General features: G+C 32.7%; 4 protein-coding genes and 1 long non-coding RNA gene across 5 annotated transcripts; 2 read left to right on the top strand and 3 right to left on the bottom strand.

The window, feature by feature from the left end:
• Positions 1 to 292: 292 nt before the first annotated feature.
• Positions 293 to 2,296, bottom strand: LOC139996719 (baculoviral IAP repeat-containing protein 7-B-like). The gene is made up of 4 exons (XM_072021246.1): positions 1,358 to 2,296; positions 1,193 to 1,268; positions 447 to 508; positions 293 to 379 (listed from the first exon to the last, which is right to left on the bottom strand). The coding sequence occupies exons 1-4, from the start codon at positions 2,294 to 2,296 to the stop codon at positions 293 to 295; spliced, it is 1,164 nt and encodes a 387-aa protein (XP_071877347.1).
• Positions 2,297 to 4,168: 1,872 nt separating this feature from the next.
• LOC139996754 (uncharacterized) lies at positions 4,169 to 5,542 on the top strand. Its single transcript, XR_011802338.1, has 3 exons — positions 4,169 to 4,612; positions 4,869 to 5,242; positions 5,302 to 5,542. It is a non-coding gene; the product is annotated as an uncharacterized lncRNA (long non-coding RNA).
• Positions 5,543 to 5,790: 248 nt separating this feature from the next.
• On the bottom strand, positions 5,791 to 7,429 carry LOC139996718 (E3 ubiquitin-protein ligase XIAP-like). Its single transcript, XM_072021245.1, has 4 exons — positions 6,806 to 7,429; positions 6,672 to 6,716; positions 5,902 to 5,998; positions 5,791 to 5,822 (listed from the first exon to the last, which is right to left on the bottom strand). The coding sequence occupies exons 1-4, from the start codon at positions 7,427 to 7,429 to the stop codon at positions 5,791 to 5,793; spliced, it is 798 nt and encodes a 265-aa protein (XP_071877346.1).
• A 4,838-nt stretch (positions 7,430 to 12,267) lies between these two features.
• On the bottom strand, positions 12,268 to 13,223 carry LOC139996717 (baculoviral IAP repeat-containing protein 7-B-like). The gene is made up of 2 exons (XM_072021244.1): positions 12,441 to 13,223; positions 12,268 to 12,351 (listed from the first exon to the last, which is right to left on the bottom strand). The coding sequence occupies exons 1-2, from the start codon at positions 13,221 to 13,223 to the stop codon at positions 12,268 to 12,270; spliced, it is 867 nt and encodes a 288-aa protein (XP_071877345.1).
• Positions 13,224 to 19,508: 6,285 nt separating this feature from the next.
• On the top strand, positions 19,509 to 21,251 carry LOC139996715 (E3 ubiquitin-protein ligase XIAP-like). Its single transcript, XM_072021243.1, has 3 exons — positions 19,509 to 20,132; positions 20,222 to 20,266; positions 21,117 to 21,251. Exons 1-3 carry the CDS (start codon positions 19,509 to 19,511, stop codon positions 21,249 to 21,251), a joined length of 804 nt encoding a protein of 267 aa, XP_071877344.1.
• The last annotated feature ends 38 nt before the right edge of the window (positions 21,252 to 21,289 follow it).

The following is a 21,289-nucleotide window of genomic DNA, read 5'->3' as shown; positions in this document are numbered from 1 at the left end:
GCTTCATTCTATTTAGCGTAGATTATCATATATTCAAAGGAATAGCTTTCTGTTCGTTCATTAATATGGCATTACTTAGTTTTTATCTAACTGGGAAATGTAAACATTTTCTAATGTAATTTCAATAGATAGATTTCAATAAGAGCCAATGGAACTTTAAGATCATATTCTGAAAGAACGATTCATTTGCGACCCATGGTTCCTTGCAGATATTACGCGATTCATTAGATATCCATTACACGATGCAGTACAAAAAGTTTGGCTTTGAAATTCTATTATACGGTATCTTTCATTAATAAATCTCCACCGATATGAAGGTGTAGGATCGTCTACCAAAGTCATGAGATATAATTCCTGAATATCCTGAACAACCAATAGCCTATAACCAAATTGCACAACATTTAATCATGTTTCTTTAATGCAATATAATTGTAATATCTTCTCACTCTTTTCCTTTCCAATACTCTGTTGCTTTTCACGACATATCTTCCGTTTGTTAGTTTATAACCTTAAACGAAGATAATTAAAATTAAGAATTATAATGATTTATAATGATCCTTTTCTTCTGGTAGCTATTTTTAAACAGAGAAGATTATAAGCGAAGCATAAGCAATGAAAGTATAATAAAAGAAAAAGTATGCTATGATTTTTATGATTTGAAATATATATGTATAATACAGTTTCATTTTACTAACAATAAGGGGAATAAAACAAGGAACAATTAGTTAGATTACTAAAAAAAAAAAAAAAAAGTTAACTTTATTAACATTATTGTTTCTATTTGCATATTATAACACATTTTAATTTGATAACAACTATAAAATATGTTCATATTAGAGATATGAACATGCTAATTTATATATGTACATAATTATATATATAGATGTGCATGTATTATGGCAAATATATGTGAGTTAGGGCTTTAATTTCTGTTTTGCAAATTATGCATCGTGCAAAAGCACGCGAGCAATACCAGCATGTTACTAAATGTCCACAGGGTAGGAATATAATTGTTCCATCTCGTTCCGTGCAAACTTTACACGATCGAGTATCTTTCAATTTTTTATTTTTTTGCTCCAGAGCAGCTAAAATAGTAAACAGTATATTTAAATATAATATATAATAAAATTTATTATACGTGTACAGTTTTCACACAAATTAAAGAATTTGTGATTTTATTTTTATTACTTACCAAATTTCTCAACGAGAGTCATCTCGTTAGTTTCCTCTTCACTATCGGATCTCGTATCGTCATCAACTATTGGTTCCTGAAATAAATGTAATGTACATAAGTATATATTGGAATTATTAATTATACATATGGTTCATGGTGTAAGTTTCTTTTCTTTCTACTTACTTCTTCATAATTTTCGTAGATGTTTTGCTGTCTTAGATCATTAACAAACTGGTGGCCACGAACTGTTATCAAGTAACAACAGCTTGAAGACCAAATTGCATGTCTATCCCATGGATTTTCTCCTGGACTCCAACTTACTACACCAAGTCCACAATGATAACAGATAGACATACGATCTCTTTCGTTATAGTAAAAGCCTGCATCGGCTAATAGTTCTTTATTCATAGATGTATCAGTAAATGTTGAGAATGAATTTAATCGGGATTGGTAAGTAATATAATCCAAATGTTTTGGTTTCTTAACTTTTTTTAGTCCCAAACGGCTAAGATCATATGCCGTCGGGTCTTCTGCATCTGTTACAAATCGATGGTCATTAAAATCAAAGGACTGCGAATATTCTAAACCGTAACGACATAATATATTTCCATTTCTTCGTTCTGTCGGTTGAATTTCATCAGGGTGTGTACCAATTGGCACATTACCGCAATCTTCATTGCGGACAAATCTGCACTCTGGAGACCATATCTCGTGAACTTGCATGGGAGTACGACCCTCTAACCAGTGACTTACCACCACTCGACACACAAAACATTTGACTCTATCCATTTTGCCTGTATAATAGAATCCTGCTGCTGCAAGACTGGCAGGGTCAACGAAAGGTACAAGCCAGTTTCGAAAACTCCAAAGTCTTGCTGCTTCAAAACGAAAATCACCATGATGTTTTCGAATGCCACGCGACGTCGATGGAACCGACGACACTGGATTAATCATTGGTTCCGGCATCCGGTACCGGTGTCGGTACCGGTGCCAACGATTGGTATATGCCGGTATCGGTATCTGAATCACATCAGACGAAATTGAATCGTCTGACGATTCTTCGTGTTCTGGAGATTCTTCGTATTGTGGTAGCACAGGTTGGATGTTAGATATATGCAACATCTTGTCCTTATTGTCACTTGTAGAGTTTTCACACCTATTTAAAGGGAAAAAAAACCGAAAAAGAAAGAAATTAAAATACCTAGTAATTGTAACAAGCCGATATTATCGAAGTAATCTCAGTTCCGTGTGTTTTAGCGCAAAAGTTAAAAATTGTCTTTGAAGAATTACAGCGATTTTAATTGATATTTGAAGCGTTTGAAGGATCCCGAAACTTTCTGTACAATCTACATAAATTCTTTCGCTACGATATTTTGACTTACAAATGGTAAAACGTTTTTAGTTAATTTATTTTCGAGAAATATTATACGTGTACAGTTGATCAAACAGAAATATATTACAGACAAAACTTACGAATATGAGATGTTTAGGTATCGCTACAACAGCTCACCAACTCTTCAAATGGAATCCTCACAAAGATTTAATATCCTGTACTTGTATATTTTATATTGTTAAATTTACTAAAACTGCACTATCGTACGAACCAATCACACAAACTATTCCACTCTTACAGTAATACCGAACTTTGAATCCAAAAACTTTGAATCCTTGCTGCTAGTGCGTGTCTATTTTATATTACTATCCCTACCACATTACTCCTTCATCCCACCATAAGGCACTGTGTCGAGTGCGCAAGTTGTCGACCAATCAAATTTCACTGATGCTCCACCCCTTACCGTACCGCTCCTTATGTACCGTCCTGTATTATCATTACCTGTATATAAAACAATAAAATTATTTTTACAAATAAGTACACAAGTTTTTCAATATGTGAAATATCAGGCTTTCTGCAGGAAAATTCAACCGTTTCTAACGTTTTATAAATTAATTTTCAGATAAAGTTCTCTCGCGATGCGAATAATAAGACGCCGTAGCATTATCTTATATTATATTTTATCTATCATATCATGTCACTTGTTACTTTTCGCAAATGTTCCTTATGTTTGTCAACAATATACCTTATATTTTGTGTGGCACTTAAATTGTTAATTGCGTATGCACTAGATGATAATAAAAACGAAGATTGAAGCTATTACTTAAAGCAATACACTTTGCATGAAAAGCAATTAAATCTTGAAAAATATTGAAAGAAACGTTGTCGTTTGTCAAATGCGAAAAAAAGTATCGACAAAGTAAAACCATTAAAATTGTCGATGCCTCTGATTTGTTACTAACAATCCTGAAATTGCTAAAACGAGTGATCATACTCATTATTCAATGTCTCATATTTAATGTTTATATTCGTGTTCAATGTAGCGACGTATCTATCTTCTTTTGTTTTTTCTTTAATTTTCTTTATTTTTCTCTAGCATTTTGCATTTTATGAGTCTTAGGCAGCAAAGATTCTTAGGGCCACAAGTGAACGTTCTAAATTTTCCATTTTTGTTGTATCTTGCTGTACGTTTCTATTTATTAAGAAAATAGCAAGTAGAATTTCAAAAGAAAAATCTTTCTATTTATAACGGTATTATAATAACGGGTGCGTTTCTTATTGGCTTTATCTCTCCTGAGAAAATTCACCTATTATTCTAAACATTCTATGTTTGTATGAAACCTTCAATAGCCTAAATGAGTTTTTCTTCAATGCAATCGAGTATGACGGGTGACAGGTATACGGGCTGATAGAACAAAGGCCGCCTGCTAATCTACGGGATATTAGTTAACTTGATTCTAAGATTTACAGCGGCTCCTCAGACTACCTCGACATACGATGTTTATGATGCATCAACCTCTGGGCGACCACCCTTATTTGGATAACTACGGGGCCGTTAGGGTGTTTATTGTCTAGTATCGGTACTTTCAAGTATCGGCCGATTCATTAAAGGCAATTTCACGTCTGTGTTAGGTGAAACGTTCATCCCGCCGTCACGTCCGTCACGTTTGTTTTTATCTGCGTATCCAATGTCTCGTAAATGGCTGTGCAATGTGGTCAAATACACAGCATACAAAACTAATTAATCTGTATGAATCAATTAAATATCAAAAGCAAAACCAATGTAATAACAGCTTTAAACAGCATCTGAAAAACGATAACATCCAAGGAAACAACTTGCGATTGAAAGAGTCGTATATCGAAAAATTCAAAGGTTTATTATTAATTGATATAAAAGGATTACTCTGAACATTTTTCAATGATTTTCTATGCAACAATAATATAATATTTCTATATAATAACTTTCTTTGTTAATGTTGTACATTATTTGACATTCTTTACTGTGAATTACCCATCGAAAGCTTTTCTATATTTGCTTATCAAACAAATTTAAATGGACTTGTGTTGCAACTGTCTACCCTATTCTATAAATTATTTCAGGAAATGTAAGTATAACAGCTGTTTCTTCCATATTTATGTAAAAATGTATTGGATAAGTTTTCAAGTAACCCATACTCTGTGACGCCATCATTTTTTTTTTTTTAACAAAATTTCAGCTGATTATAATGATGTTTTTATAAATTAAAAATTTAACAAAATTTACAGCTATTGCTTAGAAAATGTTTATTTTTGGATTTACTACCACTGCATATTTTTTCACGATATTGTACATTAACAGAATCTTTTTGTCTTTTCCTACAGTCCCCCAGATCTAGCAACATGCAGATCTTCGTTAAGACCTTAAGAGGGAAAACTATTACTCTTGAAGTTGAAGCTTCTGGCAGAATAGAGAATGTGAAAGCTAAGATCCAAGAAAAAGAAGATATTATTATTACCATCAATGCTAGCAATTCGCAATAGAAACATATACAAATAACTAGGATATTTTAATTTAACTGTACTGTCTGCAAAGATTACAGTCCATTCGGTCACAAGATTTAAATATTAAAGTATAGACAGAGAAGATCTTGATACTTGTGTTGAATATGTGCTTGAATTTAGTCCATTGCGCCAACAAAATGTTCCTCCAACTATGAACGATGAAAATGTATTGAGGGAAAATACACCAACGATATGTATGTATGTATGTATGTATAAAATTTTATTATAAATTAATATTGTAAATTTATTTTAGGTTGACTTTGATTTGTTTATGACTTATAACTAATGAAGATTTAATTGAAATTGGTATAAAAAATGAAGCTGACAGAAAAGCTATATTACAAGTGGTAAATAGATCATAAAAAATCAGCGACACAAAAGGAATTTATAACCTTTTATTAGTTATATCTAACTATATGTTATTATTTTATTTGTTATATACTAAAGCTGATTTAATGTATAAATTTAAAAATATAATATGTTATGTTATAGCACATTAGTATTATTTCTTATACTAACATAGTACACTTAAAAACACATATGGTACATTTCTATTTTTACTTATAAAGATACATTTACATACATTTACATATTGCCTGTAAAATTGCTGTATTCTTGATGTGCGATAATACTTTATTATTAAGTACACTTTCTTTTTTTTGCTTTAGGATCATGCGGAATTGAACGCACATTTAGACAATCACTCGATTCACTATTCTTCATTTGATCTAACCGATATATTTTAGCAATTGTTTCCGCAACATTGTTTTGATCCTATTTAATAAATTATAGAATAATTATATGTAATTTTAACATAATCATACAGAATTTAGAAACATAAATATGTGTATACTGGATAAAAATGAGCTGCTACCTATATCAGATTTAGCTTTTGATAGTTTCTCCTTTTGCGTCAAATGTTTTTGTCTTTGATCTTTTTCTTCTGGTAGCTATTTTTAAACAGAGAAGATTATAAGCGAAGCATAAGCAATGAAAGTATAATAAAAGAAAAAGTAAGCTATGATTTTTATGATTTGAAATATATATGTATAATACAGTTTCATTTTACTAACAATAAGGGGAATAAAACAAGGAACAATTAGTTAGATTACTAAAAAAAAAAAAAAAAGTTAACTTTATTAACATTATTGTTTCTATTTGCATATTATAACACATTTTAATTTGATAACAACTATAAAATATATTCATATTAGAGATATGAACATGCTAATTTATATATGTACATAATTATATATATATGGATGTGCATGGATTAAGCAAAAACGACACGAACTACAGCATTGACTTCTTTTCGGCAAACTATACATCGATCGAAATTTGAAGAGCAGAAATTACATGTTGCCAGATGTCCACAAGGTAGGAATGCATTTGTCGCTTCTCGTTCCGTGCAAACTATACACGATCGAGCATCCTGTAATTCTTGATTTTCTTTCTCCAGAGCAGCTAAAATAGTAAACGGTATATTTAAATATAATATATAATACAAATTTATTATACGTATACGGATTTCATACAAATTAAAGAATGTATGATCTATCTGTGTTTTTATTTTTATTACTTACCAATTTTCTCAACGAGAGTCATCTCGTTTGTTTCATTTACACTGTCGGATCCCTCATGATTCTCATCTGTAGTTTCTGTTGCTTCCTGTAATAAATATAATGTACATAAGTATATATTGGAATTATTAATTATACATATGATTCATGGTGTAAGTTTCTTTTCTTTCTACTTACTTGAATAGAATTTGAATAGAGATCTTGGCCTGTTACATTATTAATGTATTCACAGCCCCGTGCTTCGATTATATAACAACATGCAGGAGATGAAATTGCATGTCGAACCCATGGATCTTCTCCTGGATTCCAATTTTCTATACCAATGCTACAATGATGACAGATGGCCATATCATTTCTTCCGTCGTAGTAAAAGCCTGCATCGGCTAATTGTTCTCTACTCATATGTGTATTAGGAAATGTTGCGAATGAATCTAATCTGCATTCGTAATTAGCATATTTCAAATTTTTTAGTTTCGTAATACAGTTTGGTCTCAAACGGCTACGTCCTTCGATTGGCACATTACCGCAATCTTCATTGCAGACAAATCTGCACGATGGACAATATATCTCGTGAAGTTGCATGGGAGTACGACTGTCTGACCAGTTACTTATCTCCACTGCACACGCAAAACATTTGACAGTATCCGATATGCCTGTATAAAAGAATCCTGCTGCTGCAAGTGTGGCAGGAGGAATGGAAAAAGATCGAGGCCAGTATAGAAAAGTCGAGCGTCTTGCTGCTTCAAAACGTAGATCATATTGTTCTTGAGTGTGAAAAAACGTCGATGGAACCGACGACATTCGATCAATCGATAGCACCGGAAACGGAAACATTTCTGATATTGACGACGCCGTACTAACGAACCACACAAACTATTCCACTCTTACAGTAATACCGAACTTTGAATCCAAAAACTTTGAATCTTTGCTGCTAGTACGTGCCTATTTTATAGTATTATCCCTACCACAATACTCCTTCATCCCTCTATGAGGCACTGTGCGGAGTGCGCAAGTTGTCGACCAATCAAATGTCACTGATGCTCCACCCCTTACCGTACCGCCCCTTATGTACCGTCCTGTATTATCATTGCCTGTATATAAAATAATAAAATTATTTTTACAAATAAGTACACAATTTTTTCAATATGTGAAACATCAGGCTTTCTGCAGGAAAATTTAACCGTTTCTAACGTTTTATAAATTAATTTTCAGATAAAGTTCTCTCGCGATGCGAATAATAAGACGCCGTAGCATTATCTTATATTATATTTTATCTATCAAAGCACATCACTTGTCACTTTTCGCAAATGTTCCTTACGTTTGCCAACGATATACCATATATTTAGTTTGCCAGTAAAATTGTTAATTGCGTATGCACTAGATGATAATAAAAACGAAGATTGAAGCTATTACTTAAAGCAATACACTTTGCATGAAAAGCAATTAAATCTTGAAAAATATTGAAAGAAACGTTGTCGTTTGTCAAATGCGAAAAAAAGTATCGACAAAGTAAAACCATTAAAATTGTCGATGCCTCTGATTTGTTACTAACAATCCTGAAATTGCTAAAATGAGTGATCATTCTCATTATTGAATGTCTAGCGTTTATATTCGTGTTCAATGTAGCGACGTATCTACGGTATCCGATTTCGCTTGCTTTTTCTTTAATTTTCTTTATTTTTCTCTATCATTTTGCATTTCATGCGTCTTAGGCAACAAAGATTCTTAGGGCCACAAGTGAACGTTCTAAATTTTCCATTTTTGTTGTATCTTGCTGTACGTTTCTATTTATTAAGAAAATAGCAAGTAGAATTTCAAAAGGAAAATCTTTCTATTTATAACGGTATTATGATAACGGGTGCGTTTCTTATTGGCTTTATCTCTCCTGAGAAAATTCACCTATTATTCTAAACATTCTATGTTTGTATGAAACCTTCAATAGCCTAAATGAGTTTTTCTTCAATACAATCGAGTATAACGGGGGACAGGTATACGGGCTGATAGAACAAAGGCCGCCTGCTAATCTACGGGATATTAGTTAACTTGATTCTAAGATTTACAGCGGCTCCTCAGACTACCTCGACATACGATGTTTATGATGCATCAACCTCTGGGCGACCACCCTTATTTGGATAACTACGGGGCCGTTAGGGTGTTTATTGTCAAGTATCGGTACTTTCAAGTATCGGCCGATTCATTAAAGGCAATTTCACGTCTGTGTTAGGTGAAACGTTCATCCCGCCGTCACGTCCGTCACGTTTGTTTTTATCTGCGTATCCAATGTCTCGTAAATGGCTGTGCAATGTGGTCAAATACACAGCATACAAAACTAATTAATCTGTATGAATCAATTAAATATCAAAAGCAAAACCAATGTAATAACAGCTTTAAACAGCATCTGAAAAACGATAACATCCAAGGAAACAACTTGCGATTGAAAGAGTCGTATATCGAAAAATTCAAAGGTTTATTATTAATTGATATAAAAGGATTACTCTGAACATTTTTCAATGATTTTCTATGCAACAATAATATAATATTTCTATATAATAACTTTCTTTGTTAATGTTGTACATTATTTGACATTCTTTACTGTGAATTACCCATCGAAAGCTTTTCTATATTTGCTTATCAAACAAATTTAAATTGACTTGTGTTGCAACTGTCTACCCTATTCTATAAATTCTTTCAAGAAATGTAAGTATAACAGCTGTTTCTTCCATATTTATGTAAAAAGGTATTAGACGAGTTTTCAACTAAACTATACTCTGTGACGCCGTCATTCTGTTTTTAGAAAATGATAAAAAATGTTTTTTTAAATTAAAAATTGAAAAAATATACCGATATTGCTTAGAAAATGTTTATTTTAGTTTATTTACTACCACTGCACATTTTTTCACGATATCGTACATTAATATAATCTTTTTGTCTTTTTGTACAGTTTCCCAGATCTAGCAACATGCAGATCTTCGTTAAGACCTTAACAGAGAAAACTATTAATCTTGAAGTTGAAGCTTCTGACACAATAGAGAATGTGAAAGCTAAGATCCAAGAAAAAGAGGGTATTATTATCATCAATGCTAGCAATTGGCAATGGAAATATATACAAAGTAACTAGGATATTTCAATTTAGCTGCATCGTTTGCAGTCCATTCGGCCACAAGATTTAAATATCAATCCTCTGTCCTTTGGTGATGCGTTACTTGATTTTATACTTAAAAGTTTCTGTTTATAATGGAGAATAGATTTTATTTACGACTATTGAATAGAAATTATTAAATATTCTGTGTAACTCACCGTAGTATCAAATGGAGTATCTTTGGATATCTGTAGCCGTTTACCGCAAACTCCAGGTAATTTCATAAGCATATCAGATAAAAAGTGTGTAATTCTAGATTCTTTTTCTCTATGTGGAATAATTTCTAATGGACTAGTTGCTACACACATTCGAGGATATGTAAAAACTTTGGATTTGGAAATTGAAAATTTAATTTCATAAAATAAAATTCCATCTTTATTTTTTGGAAAATAATATCCATACTAAAACGTTATACATATTAATATACATAAATAATATTTGAAGGGAAATTGCAAGATGAATAAACATAGATATTGTCGTTCATACCATATTTTTCCAGTGTCTACGTAATTGGTCACAATCTTTGAAAGCACATTTTGCTGCAAGATCTTTAGATACAGATAATAGTTTGCCTTTTTTTTTTTTTGCACTACAGAAAATAAAAAAAATTTTATTTTCAACCAAATATACATATATATTGCACTAAATGAAATACCTTACTGTTACCTTGGTAACACATGTACAAATGGAAGATTATAACGAGATAAATCTTTACGGTCTGCTAAAAAATGTGATATAATAGATGGTGAAAGACAGTCTTCAAGTCTTACATATGGAATTTTAAGTATTTCTGCATAAAGTTGCAAATACATTTTCCTTTCTAAAAACTTTTTAATGTTAATATTTCTCACATTATTTTAATATTAGTTATACGAAGAACAAAATTAGATTTTCTATTACCCCCTCCTATAAGTATATCTAATTTTAATGCTCTAGTTGCTTCTATAAAGTTGTAAAAATTTTGTTCCTTCAACAAAGTAATCATCAACTTTATTGCACAAAGGAGCTATCTTAGTTTGTATCGTATACCTAAGACAACTTTTATCAACTTTTGTAGCAACTGATCTTAATCCTTGATACTGACAGAAATAAAAACCAGTTTATCATGGAAATAATATATTTAGAGTCAACAAAGATTTGTATCGTGAATATACGACTAGTTGAAAATTTCTCAAAATTTTGTCCAATCTACCAGTTTCAGAAAATTGTTTATGCGTTATAACAAATATATATCTTTCTGTAGCCATTACTGGTGAAGCAATAACGTCCGATATTAAATGAATAAATAATGTAAAATTCTATTGGTAGTAAAATATAAGGATCATTAAGATCATTAAAATCATTAAGTATAATATTATGGAATACAAAGTTTTTGATTCGCAGATTTTGCCCTTGACTTACCGGCATTTCATTGTTTGCCAATAAAAATGTGATTTTGCCGATGGATCGTGAACTTCAACAAAATCAATTTCGCAAATTGCACAACATAGGTTACTCTTTTCCGGAAATAAAGCGTACAGAACCGACTGTTCTTTTTTTTTATTCATAAGATTACAAGCATCCATTATATATAATTGCTTGCTATTCTTAATTATTTGATGTTCTTGTAGATCCAATTTATACTAACAATTTTTCAAAAACGTATTTTCGAATGAATAGCCAACATTTAAAATTCTAAAAGTTGTAGTAAAATTTTAAATATGACTTTTAAGAAGAAGCTTTATTCTCAATTATGTTAAAATTAAACTTGCATGTGAGACATCTAATCTTTTCATATTTAAAAGAAATTTAAAATCTTGTTAAGTAAAAAGACGACACTTTTTCTATTACCAACAGTTTCGTTTTACTAACAATAAGGGCAATAAAACAGGGAACAATCAGTTAGATTACTAAAAGAAAAGTTAACTTTATTCAGATAAGATAAATAATTCAAATTAATGTTTAATTAAGTAACACTTGAAAAAGTAAAAAATGTATTTGATTAGTTTAATATTATGTTTCTATTTACAAATTACTGTAGAAATAGTACTAAAAGTAAAATATTTTCTCATTTCCTGATACATACATATACACTTAATTTAACCGTACGTAGTGTCACACATTTTAATGTGTGTACGTCATTTTTAAAACATTATAAAGTATATTCATATAAAAGATAGGTATAAACTAATTTATATATGTACATAATTATATATATAGATGTGCATGTATTATGGCAAATATATGTGAGTTAGGGCTTTAATTTCTGTTTTGCAAATTATGCATCGTGCAAAAGCACGCGAGCAATACCAGCATGTTACTAAATGTCCACAGGGTAGGAATATAATTGTTCCATCTCGTTCCGTGCAAACTTTACACGATCGAGTATCCTTCAATTTTTTATTTTTTTGCTCCAGAGCAGCTAAAATAGTAAACAGTATATTTAAATATAATATATAATAAAATTTATTATACGTGTACAGTTTTCACACAAATTAAAGAATTTGTGATTTTATTTTTATTACTTACCAAATTTCTCAGCGAGAGTCATCTCGTTAGTTTCCTCTTCACTATCGGATCTCGTATCGTCATCAACTATTGGTTCCTGAAATAAATGTAATGTACATAAGTATATATTGGAATTATTAATTATACATATGGTTCATGGTGTAAATTTCTTTTCTTTCTACTTACTTCTTCATAATTTTCGTAGATGTTTTGTTGTGTTATATCATTAACAAATTGGTGGCCACGAACTGTTATCAAGTAACAACAGCTTGGAGACCAAACTGCATGTCTATTCCATGGATTTTCTCCTGGAAACCATCTTCCTACACCAAGTCCACAATGATAACAGATAGACATACGATCTCTTTCGTTATAGTAAAAGCCTGCATCGGCTAATAGTTCTTTACTCATAGATGTATCAGAAAATGTTGAGAATGAATTTAATCGGGATTGGTAAGTAATATAATCCAAATATTTTGGTTTCTTAACTTTTTTTAGTCCCAAACGGCTAAGATCATATGCCGTCGGGTCTTCTGCATCTGTTACAAATCGATGGTCATTAAAATCAAAGGACTGCGAATATTCTAAACCATAACGACATATTATATTTCCATTTCTTCGTTCTGTCGGTAGAATTTCATCAGGATGTGTACCAATTGGCACATTACCGCAATCTTCATTGCAGACAAATCTGCACCATGGACAATATATCTCGTGAAGTTGCATGGGAGTACGACCGTTTGACCAGTTACTTATCTCCAATGCACACGCAAAACATTTGACAGTATCCGATATGCCTGTATAAAAGAATCCTGCTGCTGCAAGTGTGGCAGGAGGAATGGAAAAGGATCGAGGCCAGTATAGAAAAGTCGAGCGTCTTGCTGCTTCAAAACGTAGATCATATCGTTCTTGAGCGTGAAGCGACGTGGATGGAACCGACGACACTGGATTAATCATTGGTTCCGGCATCCGGTACCGGTGTCGGTACCGGTGCCAACGATTGGTATATGCCGGTATCGGTATCTGAATCATATCAGACGAAATTGAATGGTCTGACGATTCTTCGTATTCTGGTAGCACAGGTTGGATGTTAGATATATGAAACAACTTGTCCTTATTGTCACTTGTAGAGTTTTCACACCTATTTAAAGGAAAAAAAAAAAAAAGAGAAAAAGAAAGAAATTAAAATATCTAGTAATTGTAACAAGCCGATATTATCGAAGTAATCTCAGTTCCGTGTGTTTTAGCGCAAAAGTTAAAAATTGTCTTTGAAGAATTACAGCGATTTTAATATTTGATATTTGATATTTGAAGCGTTTGAAGGATCCCGAAACTTTCTGTACAATCTACATAAATTCTTTCGCTACGATATTTTGACTTACAAATGGTAAAACGTTTTTAGTTAATTTATTTTCGAGAAATATTATACGTGTACAGTTGATCAAACAGAAATATATTACAGACAAAACTTACGAATATGAGATGTTTAGGTATCGCTACAACAGCTCACCAACTCTTCAAATGCAATCTTGACAAAGATTTAATATCCTGTACTTGTATATTTTATATTGTTAAATTTACTAAAACTGCACTATCGTACGAACCAATCACACAAACTATTCCACTCTTACAGTAATACCGAACTTTGAATCCAAAAACTTTGAATCCTTGCTGCTAGTACGTGCCTATTTTATATTACTATCCCTACCACATTACTCCTTCATCCCACCATAAGGCACTGTGCCGAGTGCGCAAGTTGTCGTCCAATCAAATTTCACTGATGCTCCGCCCCTTACCGTACCGCTCCTTATGTACCGTCCTGTATTATCATTACCTGTATATAAAATAATAAAATTATTTTTACAAATAAGTACACAAGTTTTTCAATATGTGAAACATCAGGCTTTCTGCAGGAAAATTCAACCGTTTCTAACGTTTTATAAATTAATTTTCAGATAGAGTGCTCTCGCGATGCGAATAATAAGACACCGTAGCATTATCTTATATTATATTTTATCTATCATATCATGTCACTTGTTACTTTTCGCAAATGTTCCTTACGTTTGTCAACAATATACCTTATATTTTGTGTGGCACTTAAATTGTTAATTGCGTATGCACTAGATGATAATAAAAACGAAGATTGAAGCTATTACTTAAAGCAATACACTTTGCATGAAAAGCAATTAAATCTTGAAAAATATTGAAAGAAACGTTGTGGTTTGTCAAATGCGAAAAAAAGTATCGACAAAGTAAAACCATTAAAATTGTCGATGCCTCTGATTTGTTACTAACAATCCTGAAATTGCTAAAATGAGTGATCATTCTCATTATTGAATGTCTAGCGTTTATATTCGTGTTCAATGTAGCGACGTATCTACGGTATCCGATTTCGCTTGCTTTTTCTTTAATTTTCTTTATTTTTCTCTAGCATTTTGCATTTCATGCGTCTTAGGCAACAAAGATTCTTAGGGCCACAAGTGAACGTTCTAAATTTTCCATTTTTGTTGTATCTTGCTGTACGTTTCTATTTATTAAGAAAATAGCAAGTAGAATTTCAAAAGGAAAATCTTTCTATTTATAACGGTATTATAATAACGGATGCGTTTCTTATTGGCTTTATCTCTCCTGAGAAATTCACCTATTATTCTAAACATTCTATGTTTGTATGGAACCTTCAATAGCCTAAATGAGTTTTTCTTCAATACAATCGAGTGGAAAAATATGTTTTCCAAATGCGGCGAATGAGCAGGTAATTTTATTTTCCTGCCGTTTCTGTCCGTATGTCTTGAAGGAAACCTCTTCATGACTAACATGCGGCGAGCCTCTATTGTCTACTACATAGAGAAATTTCAAGACCTCTAACAAAATATTTTCATCAATTTCGAAGCGATACGAAACTTTTATATTTTTGTACTTTGAGAAAATATATATTATTATTATACTTTGAGAAATAAAATATTCCCTATAACTGCTATTACTGTTTATTAAAATTGATTTTCTTCACAGGACTTTTCAGATCTGTGTATACAACTATGACTACAACTACGAAACAAGTTCTTCTGCTCTTTTCTTCTCCTATCAAAATGTAACTTTCCTAATCAAAATAATAAATATATATCCATTAGAAATAGAAACGGATACATCGAATGTTGTTCTCTCTCTCTCTCTCTCTGTCTCTCTCTTTTATTTTCATTGACTCTTATTAGAATTCTGTAATCCATAGCAGGGTCGGTGTGACCGTATATCATAAATTATTCACGAAAATCCTCACGTTTTTGTTCCTTCAGATAGAACAAATATTACAACATAACTGTAAAAGAAGTCGTTGCAATGAAAATAGAATTGTTGAAAAATTGTAGTCTACTAGAATCAAAGCGTTTTGTCAAAAGAGCTCTTGACACTGGATACAAAAAACTTCGCTTAAAGGGAGAAAACGCAATCAGCTGTATTAATAGTTAATGAGCTCCTCTAACCCGTATGTTATTGCTTTCTGGATTCTTCTAATATTTTGCTCTAATAATTAGCTTTTGGCTACTTTTGCTTGTCCTTGCTGACAAATACTCTAGTAACCTATAATATAGTATATAGTAATTATATATCTTCATACCTACTATTATACCTTGAGCCTTATATTTTATTAAATTGCCTTTATCTTTGATTACCATAATGTTCTGTTTTCAATATGATACTGACCTGCACCTTTTTGTTGCATATATTTTCCATCATTGTTTTACTATGCTACTCTTTGTATATACTCTAATCTTTCTTTACCGAAACTCTATTCTTCCTCTTATAAATCCTTTTCTCTCGGATATTTTTTTACTAATCTCACCTCGTTGCATTTTCCTGATTTTCTCCTCGTATTTCTCTGTCCTTTGTCCCGCATTTACTCTTATCTTTTCTCTCCTTAGCTCCTCGAATACAATGTAACGCAACGTCGATTTACATATTTAGACGCAAACATTAGTTAAGATGCGATGCATCTGTTTATCAACGATCTCGAACCGTCGGCTGCACATCGGTCAACTTCGGCAAGTTTCGCCGCTTCGCGAGATAATCGATTATCTCGATAGTTTACACCACTACGTGTTCAAAAATCTAAAATTCAGCAATGGAATAGGAAGCACGCAATGGTACACGACCCGTTGACGGTCCATCCGTTTCGTTTTTAATCACGTTGACCAGTCAAATCTTTCGATTGAAACCAATTCTTCGTTTCATTTCGTTTTCAATCACGCAAACTAGTCAAATCGTTCCATTCAAACCAATCCTTTTCTCCAATGCTCCGCATATTTATCATTGTCATACCTGTCTTTTTCGTTGTATTTCATCGTTTCTCCACAAACTAATCGATGGAACCGATGAAAATGGGCAGCCTTTTTACGAAATTGTTTCTGGAAGTCGTTTCGTTGCATATTGTTCATAAGAAATGGACCTCAGCTGTTTCTTTGCGAAAAGTATCATCGTAACTTTTGCATTTATGCAAGTGCTCGTTTGTCATGCGGTTTATTCAGAATATTGTTCGGCGCTAAATGAAGAGCGACGTAGATTTGGCCCTTTGCAAAATTTTTCCTGCCAAGATCAATCAAAGCCCTATTTAGTGTAATCCCTTGTAATTTATGTCCCGACATACAAACAATGTCGACGATAAAGCGCAAATTCCGACAAGCCGAAAGGGTCGGAAATCTTCAATAGCCCTAATGGCCATTAATATATTTCGGCACCGCAGCCGTTGATGTTCAGTTAGCCGTCGGAGAGTCAAAAGTCAAGAGTCCTTAATAGAGAGTTGTAATACACACTATTGCGTTAAGTTCACGTTGAATAATCATCGTTTTTTGTTTAATCCATTGTAATAAATTCATCCATCAATACATTATCATACAGGATAGAAATCATTGGAAGTTCTAATTTCTAATATTTCTGAATAAAGAAATTTCTTCCGCATGGTCACAGTGCTCTACAGTTCCGTTTCTCAATACAAAGCTTCAACTTGGGTTTCCGCCACAGGAAACATTCTTCTCCGAATTCGTTTGCGGTCATAAGTCTATTTTCATTGCAAAATGATACTTGTGAAATTATAAAAATGTCTTCTTCCAGAGATGCGTATCCGTTTGTTGTGTATCACCGCGTATCATCGTCGTGGATCATTGTTGCGAATCACCGCTACATACATGCGCATCATTACTTTGATATGACGACAAGAAAAAAAAAAAAAAAAAATCTGCAAACGAGTGTTCGGATACGTTGCGTGTCTGTGTATCTACTGAACGAACTGGTCGGTTATGTGTTTATTTTTTGTTGTCACAAAAGCTCGTGAAAATATAGAAGGGCGATGTAACAAAGTGGTAGAGAAACAAAACAAGTTTGTTACGACCGTTCGCGGAGAAACGCGATCGGGAGGAAAACGCGTCAGCGAGAGGCGTAAATTCTCGCTACGATTCGTATAATCGACGCTGCGAAATAATCGGTCCCTTTGTTTCGATTAAGATAACAGGAGTGGTTAACACTGTGTTAACAGGTTAATATAGCATGTATTTTTAACAATAAATTAAATAATATCAGAAGGGTCACAAATTGTTTCGTGATAGATATAGTTAATGATTTATAGAAATTCGACTCGACTTTCGATATTTTTCCATATTCGTTAGACTAGCGATTTTATTCGTCAGGGCTCGCGATGTATGCAGTATGAATTTTCAAATGAGATTAACTGCCCTTGGATAAATTCCTTGTCCTCTCGGGGAGACGACCGCCACCGCGCTCGGATCACACCGCCGCTATATATATATATCGCAATCATATATAGTCTTTGGCACTTATATATATTCATATGTCGGAGATGAGAGGACAACGGGACCCCCTGTTGGAATCACTCGGAAAAACACGAATGCTTTAGCAATTACGAAACAACCCAAACACAGTTATTCGAAATTTGAGACAATGAGGTTGGGCTCGAGGAGACAACCGGTCGCCGTACGTAGCCACGGTCACGGGATGAACGTTCCACCTAACGCAGACGTGGAATTGCATAGCTCGCCTTTAATGAATCGACCGTACCGATACTTGACAATAAACGATACTCGATTGTATTGAAGGAAAACTCATTTAGGCTATTGAAGGTTCCATACAAACATAGAATGTTTAGAATAATAGGTGAATTTTCTCAGGAGAGATAAAGCCAATAAGAAACGCCTCCGTTATCATAATACCGTTATAAATAGAAAGATTTTCCTTTTGAAATTCTACTTGCTATTTTCTTAATAAATAGAAACGTACAGCAAGATACAACAAAAATGGAAAATTTAGAACGTTCACTTGTGGCCCTAAGAATCTTTGTTGCCTAAGACGCATGAAATGCAAAATGCTAGAGAAAAATAAAGAAAATTAAAGAAAAAGCAAGCGAAATCGGATACCGTAGATACGTCGCTACATTGAACACGAATATAAACGCTAGACATTCAATAATGAGAATGATCACTCATTTTAGCAATTTCAGGATTGTTAGTAACAAATCAGAGGCATCGACAATTTTAATGGTTTTACTTTGTCGATACTTTTTTTCGCATTTGACAAACGACAACGTTTCTTTCAATATTTTTCAAGATTTAATTGCTTTTCATGCAAAGTGTATTGCTTTAAGTAATAGCTTCAATCTTCGTTTTTATTATCATCTAGTGCATACGCAATTAACAATTTTACTGGCAAACTAAATATATGGTATATCGTTGGCAAACGTAAGGAACATTTGCGAAAAGTGACAAGTGATGTGCTTTTATAGATAAAATATAATATAAGATAATGCTACGGCGTCTTATTATTCGCATCGCGAGAGAACTTTATCTGAAAATTAATTTATAAAACGTTAGAAACGGTTAAATTTTCCTGCAGAAAGCCTGATGTTTCACATATTGAAAAAATTGTGTACTTATTTGTAAAAATAATTTTATTATTTTATATACAGGCAATGATAATACAGGACGGTACATAAGGGGCGGTACGGTAAGGGGTGGAGCATCAGTGACATTTGATTGGTCGACAACTTGCGCACTCCGCACAGTGCCTCATAGAGGGATGAAGGAGTATTGTGGTAGGGATAATACTATAAAATAGGCACGTACTAGCAGCAAAGATTCAAAGTTTTTGGATTCAAAGTTCGGTATTACTGTAAGAGTGGAATAGTTTGTGTGGTTCGTTAGTACGGCGTCGTCAATATCAGAAATGTTTCCGTTTCCGGTGCTATCGATTGATCGAATGTCGTCGGTTCCATCGACGTTTTTTCACACTCAAGAACAATATGATCTACGTTTTGAAGCAGCAAGACGCTCGACTTTTCTATACTGGCCTCGATCTTTTTCCATTCCTCCTGCCACACTTGCAGCAGCAGGATTCTTTTATACAGGCATATCGGATACTGTCAAATGTTTTGCGTGTGCAGTGGAGATAAGTAACTGGTCAGACAGTCGTACTCCCATGCAACTTCACGAGATATATTGTCCATCGTGCAGATTTGTCTGCAATGAAGATTGCGGTAATGTGCCAATCGAAGGACGTAGCCGTTTGAGACCAAACTGTATTACGAAACTAAAAAATTTGAAATATGCTAATTACGAATGCAGATTAGATTCATTCGCAACATTTCCTAATACACATATGAGTAGAGAACAATTAGCCGATGCAGGCTTTTACTACGACGGAAGAAATGATATGGCCATCTGTCATCATTGTAGCATTGGTATAGAAAATTGGAATCCAGGAGAAGATCCATGGGTTCGACATGCAATTTCATCTCCTGCATGTTGTTATATAATCGAAGCACGGGGCTGTGAATACATTAATAATGTAACAGGCCAAGATCTCTATTCAAATTCTATTCAAGTAAGTAGAAAGAAAAGAAACTTACACCATGAATCATATGTATAATTAATAATTCCAATATATACTTATGTACATTATATTTATTACAGGAAGCAACAGAAACTACAGATGAGAATCATGAGGGATCCGACAGTGTAAATGAAACAAACGAGATGACTCTCGTTGAGAAAATTGGTAAGTAATAAAAATAAAAACACAGATAGATCATACATTCTTTAATTTGTATGAAATCCGTATACGTATAATAAATTTGTATTATATATTATATTTAAATATACCGTTTACTATTTTAGCTGCTCTGGAGAAAGAAAATCAAGAATTACAGGATGCTCGATCGTGTATAGTTTGCACGGAACGAGAAGCGACAAATGCATTCCTACCTTGTGGACATCTGGCAACATGTAATTTCTGCTCTTCAAATTTCGATCGATGTATAGTTTGCCGAAAAGAAGTCAATGCTGTAGTTCGTGTCGTTTTTGCTTAATCCATGCACATCCATATATATATAATTATGTACATATATAAATTAGCATGTTCATATCTCTAATATGAATATATTTTATAGTTGTTATCAAATTAAAATGTGTTATAATATGCAAATAGAAACAATAATGTTAATAAAGTTAACTTTTTTTTTTTTTTTTTAGTAATCTAACTAATTGTTCCTTGTTTTATTCCCCTTATTGTTAGTAAAATGAAACTGTATTATACATATATATTTCAAATCATAAAAATCATAGCTTACTTTTTCTTTTATTATACTTTCATTGCTTATGCTTCGCTTATAATCTTCTCTGTTTAAAAATAGCTACCAGAAGAAAAAGATCAAAGACAAAAACATTTGACGCAAAAGGAGAAACTATCAAAAGCTAAATCTGATATAGGTAGCAGCTCATTTTTATCCAGTATACACATATTTATGTTTCTAAATTCTGTATGATTATGTTAAAATTACATATAATTATTCTATAATTTATTAAATAGGATCAAAACAATGTTGCGGAAACAATTGCTAAAATATATCAGTTAGATCAAATGAAGAATAGTGAATCGAGTGATTGTCTAAATGTGCGTTCAATTCCGCATGATCCTAAAGCAAAAAAAAGAAAGTGTACTTAATAATAAAGTATTATCGCACATCAAGAATACAGCAATTT

This window comes from Bombus fervidus, chromosome 18 (assembly GCF_041682495.2).
Source record: "Bombus fervidus isolate BK054 chromosome 18, iyBomFerv1, whole genome shotgun sequence".
NCBI classification, from domain to species: domain Eukaryota; kingdom Metazoa; phylum Arthropoda; class Insecta; order Hymenoptera; family Apidae; genus Bombus; species Bombus fervidus.
Note: the sequence above shows the minus strand (reverse complement) of the source record. Positions and strands in the feature narration are given on the sequence as shown.

Excerpts from the sequence above, each read along its gene's own strand:
- LOC139996717 (XM_072021244.1), bottom strand. The coding sequence starts at position 13,223 with ATGCCGGAACCAATGATTAATCCAGTGTCGTCGGTTCCATCCACGTCG. Across the intron at positions 12,352-12,440 it reads TCTACGAAAATTATGAAGAA|GAACCAATAGTTGATGACGA; the intron begins GTAAGTAGAAAG and ends CATTTATTTCAG.
- LOC139996715 (XM_072021243.1), top strand. The coding sequence starts at position 19,509 with ATGTCGTCGGTTCCATCGACGTTTTTTCACACTCAAGAACAATATGAT. Across the intron at positions 20,133-20,221 it reads TCTATTCAAATTCTATTCAA|GAAGCAACAGAAACTACAGA; the intron begins GTAAGTAGAAAG and ends TATTTATTACAG. Across the intron at positions 20,267-21,116 it reads ATCATGAGGGATCCGACAGT|GATCAAAACAATGTTGCGGA; the intron begins GTAAATGAAACA and ends TTTATTAAATAG.
- LOC139996719 (XM_072021246.1), bottom strand. The coding sequence starts at position 2,296 with ATGTTGCATATATCTAACATCCAACCTGTGCTACCACAATACGAAGAA. Across the intron at positions 509-1,192 it reads GACTCTCGTTGAGAAATTTG|GTTATAAACTAACAAACGGA; the intron begins GTAAGTAATAAA and ends TCTTCGTTTAAG. Across the intron at positions 380-446 it reads GAGTATTGGAAAGGAAAAGA|GCTATTGGTTGTTCAGGATA; the intron begins GTGAGAAGATAT and ends ATTTGGTTATAG.
- LOC139996718 (XM_072021245.1), bottom strand. The coding sequence starts at position 7,429 with ATGTCGTCGGTTCCATCGACGTTTTTTCACACTCAAGAACAATATGAT. Across the intron at positions 6,717-6,805 it reads TCTATTCAAATTCTATTCAA|GAAGCAACAGAAACTACAGA; the intron begins GTAAGTAGAAAG and ends TATTTATTACAG. Across the intron at positions 5,999-6,671 it reads ATCATGAGGGATCCGACAGT|CTACCAGAAGAAAAAGATCA; the intron begins GTAAATGAAACA and ends GTTTAAAAATAG.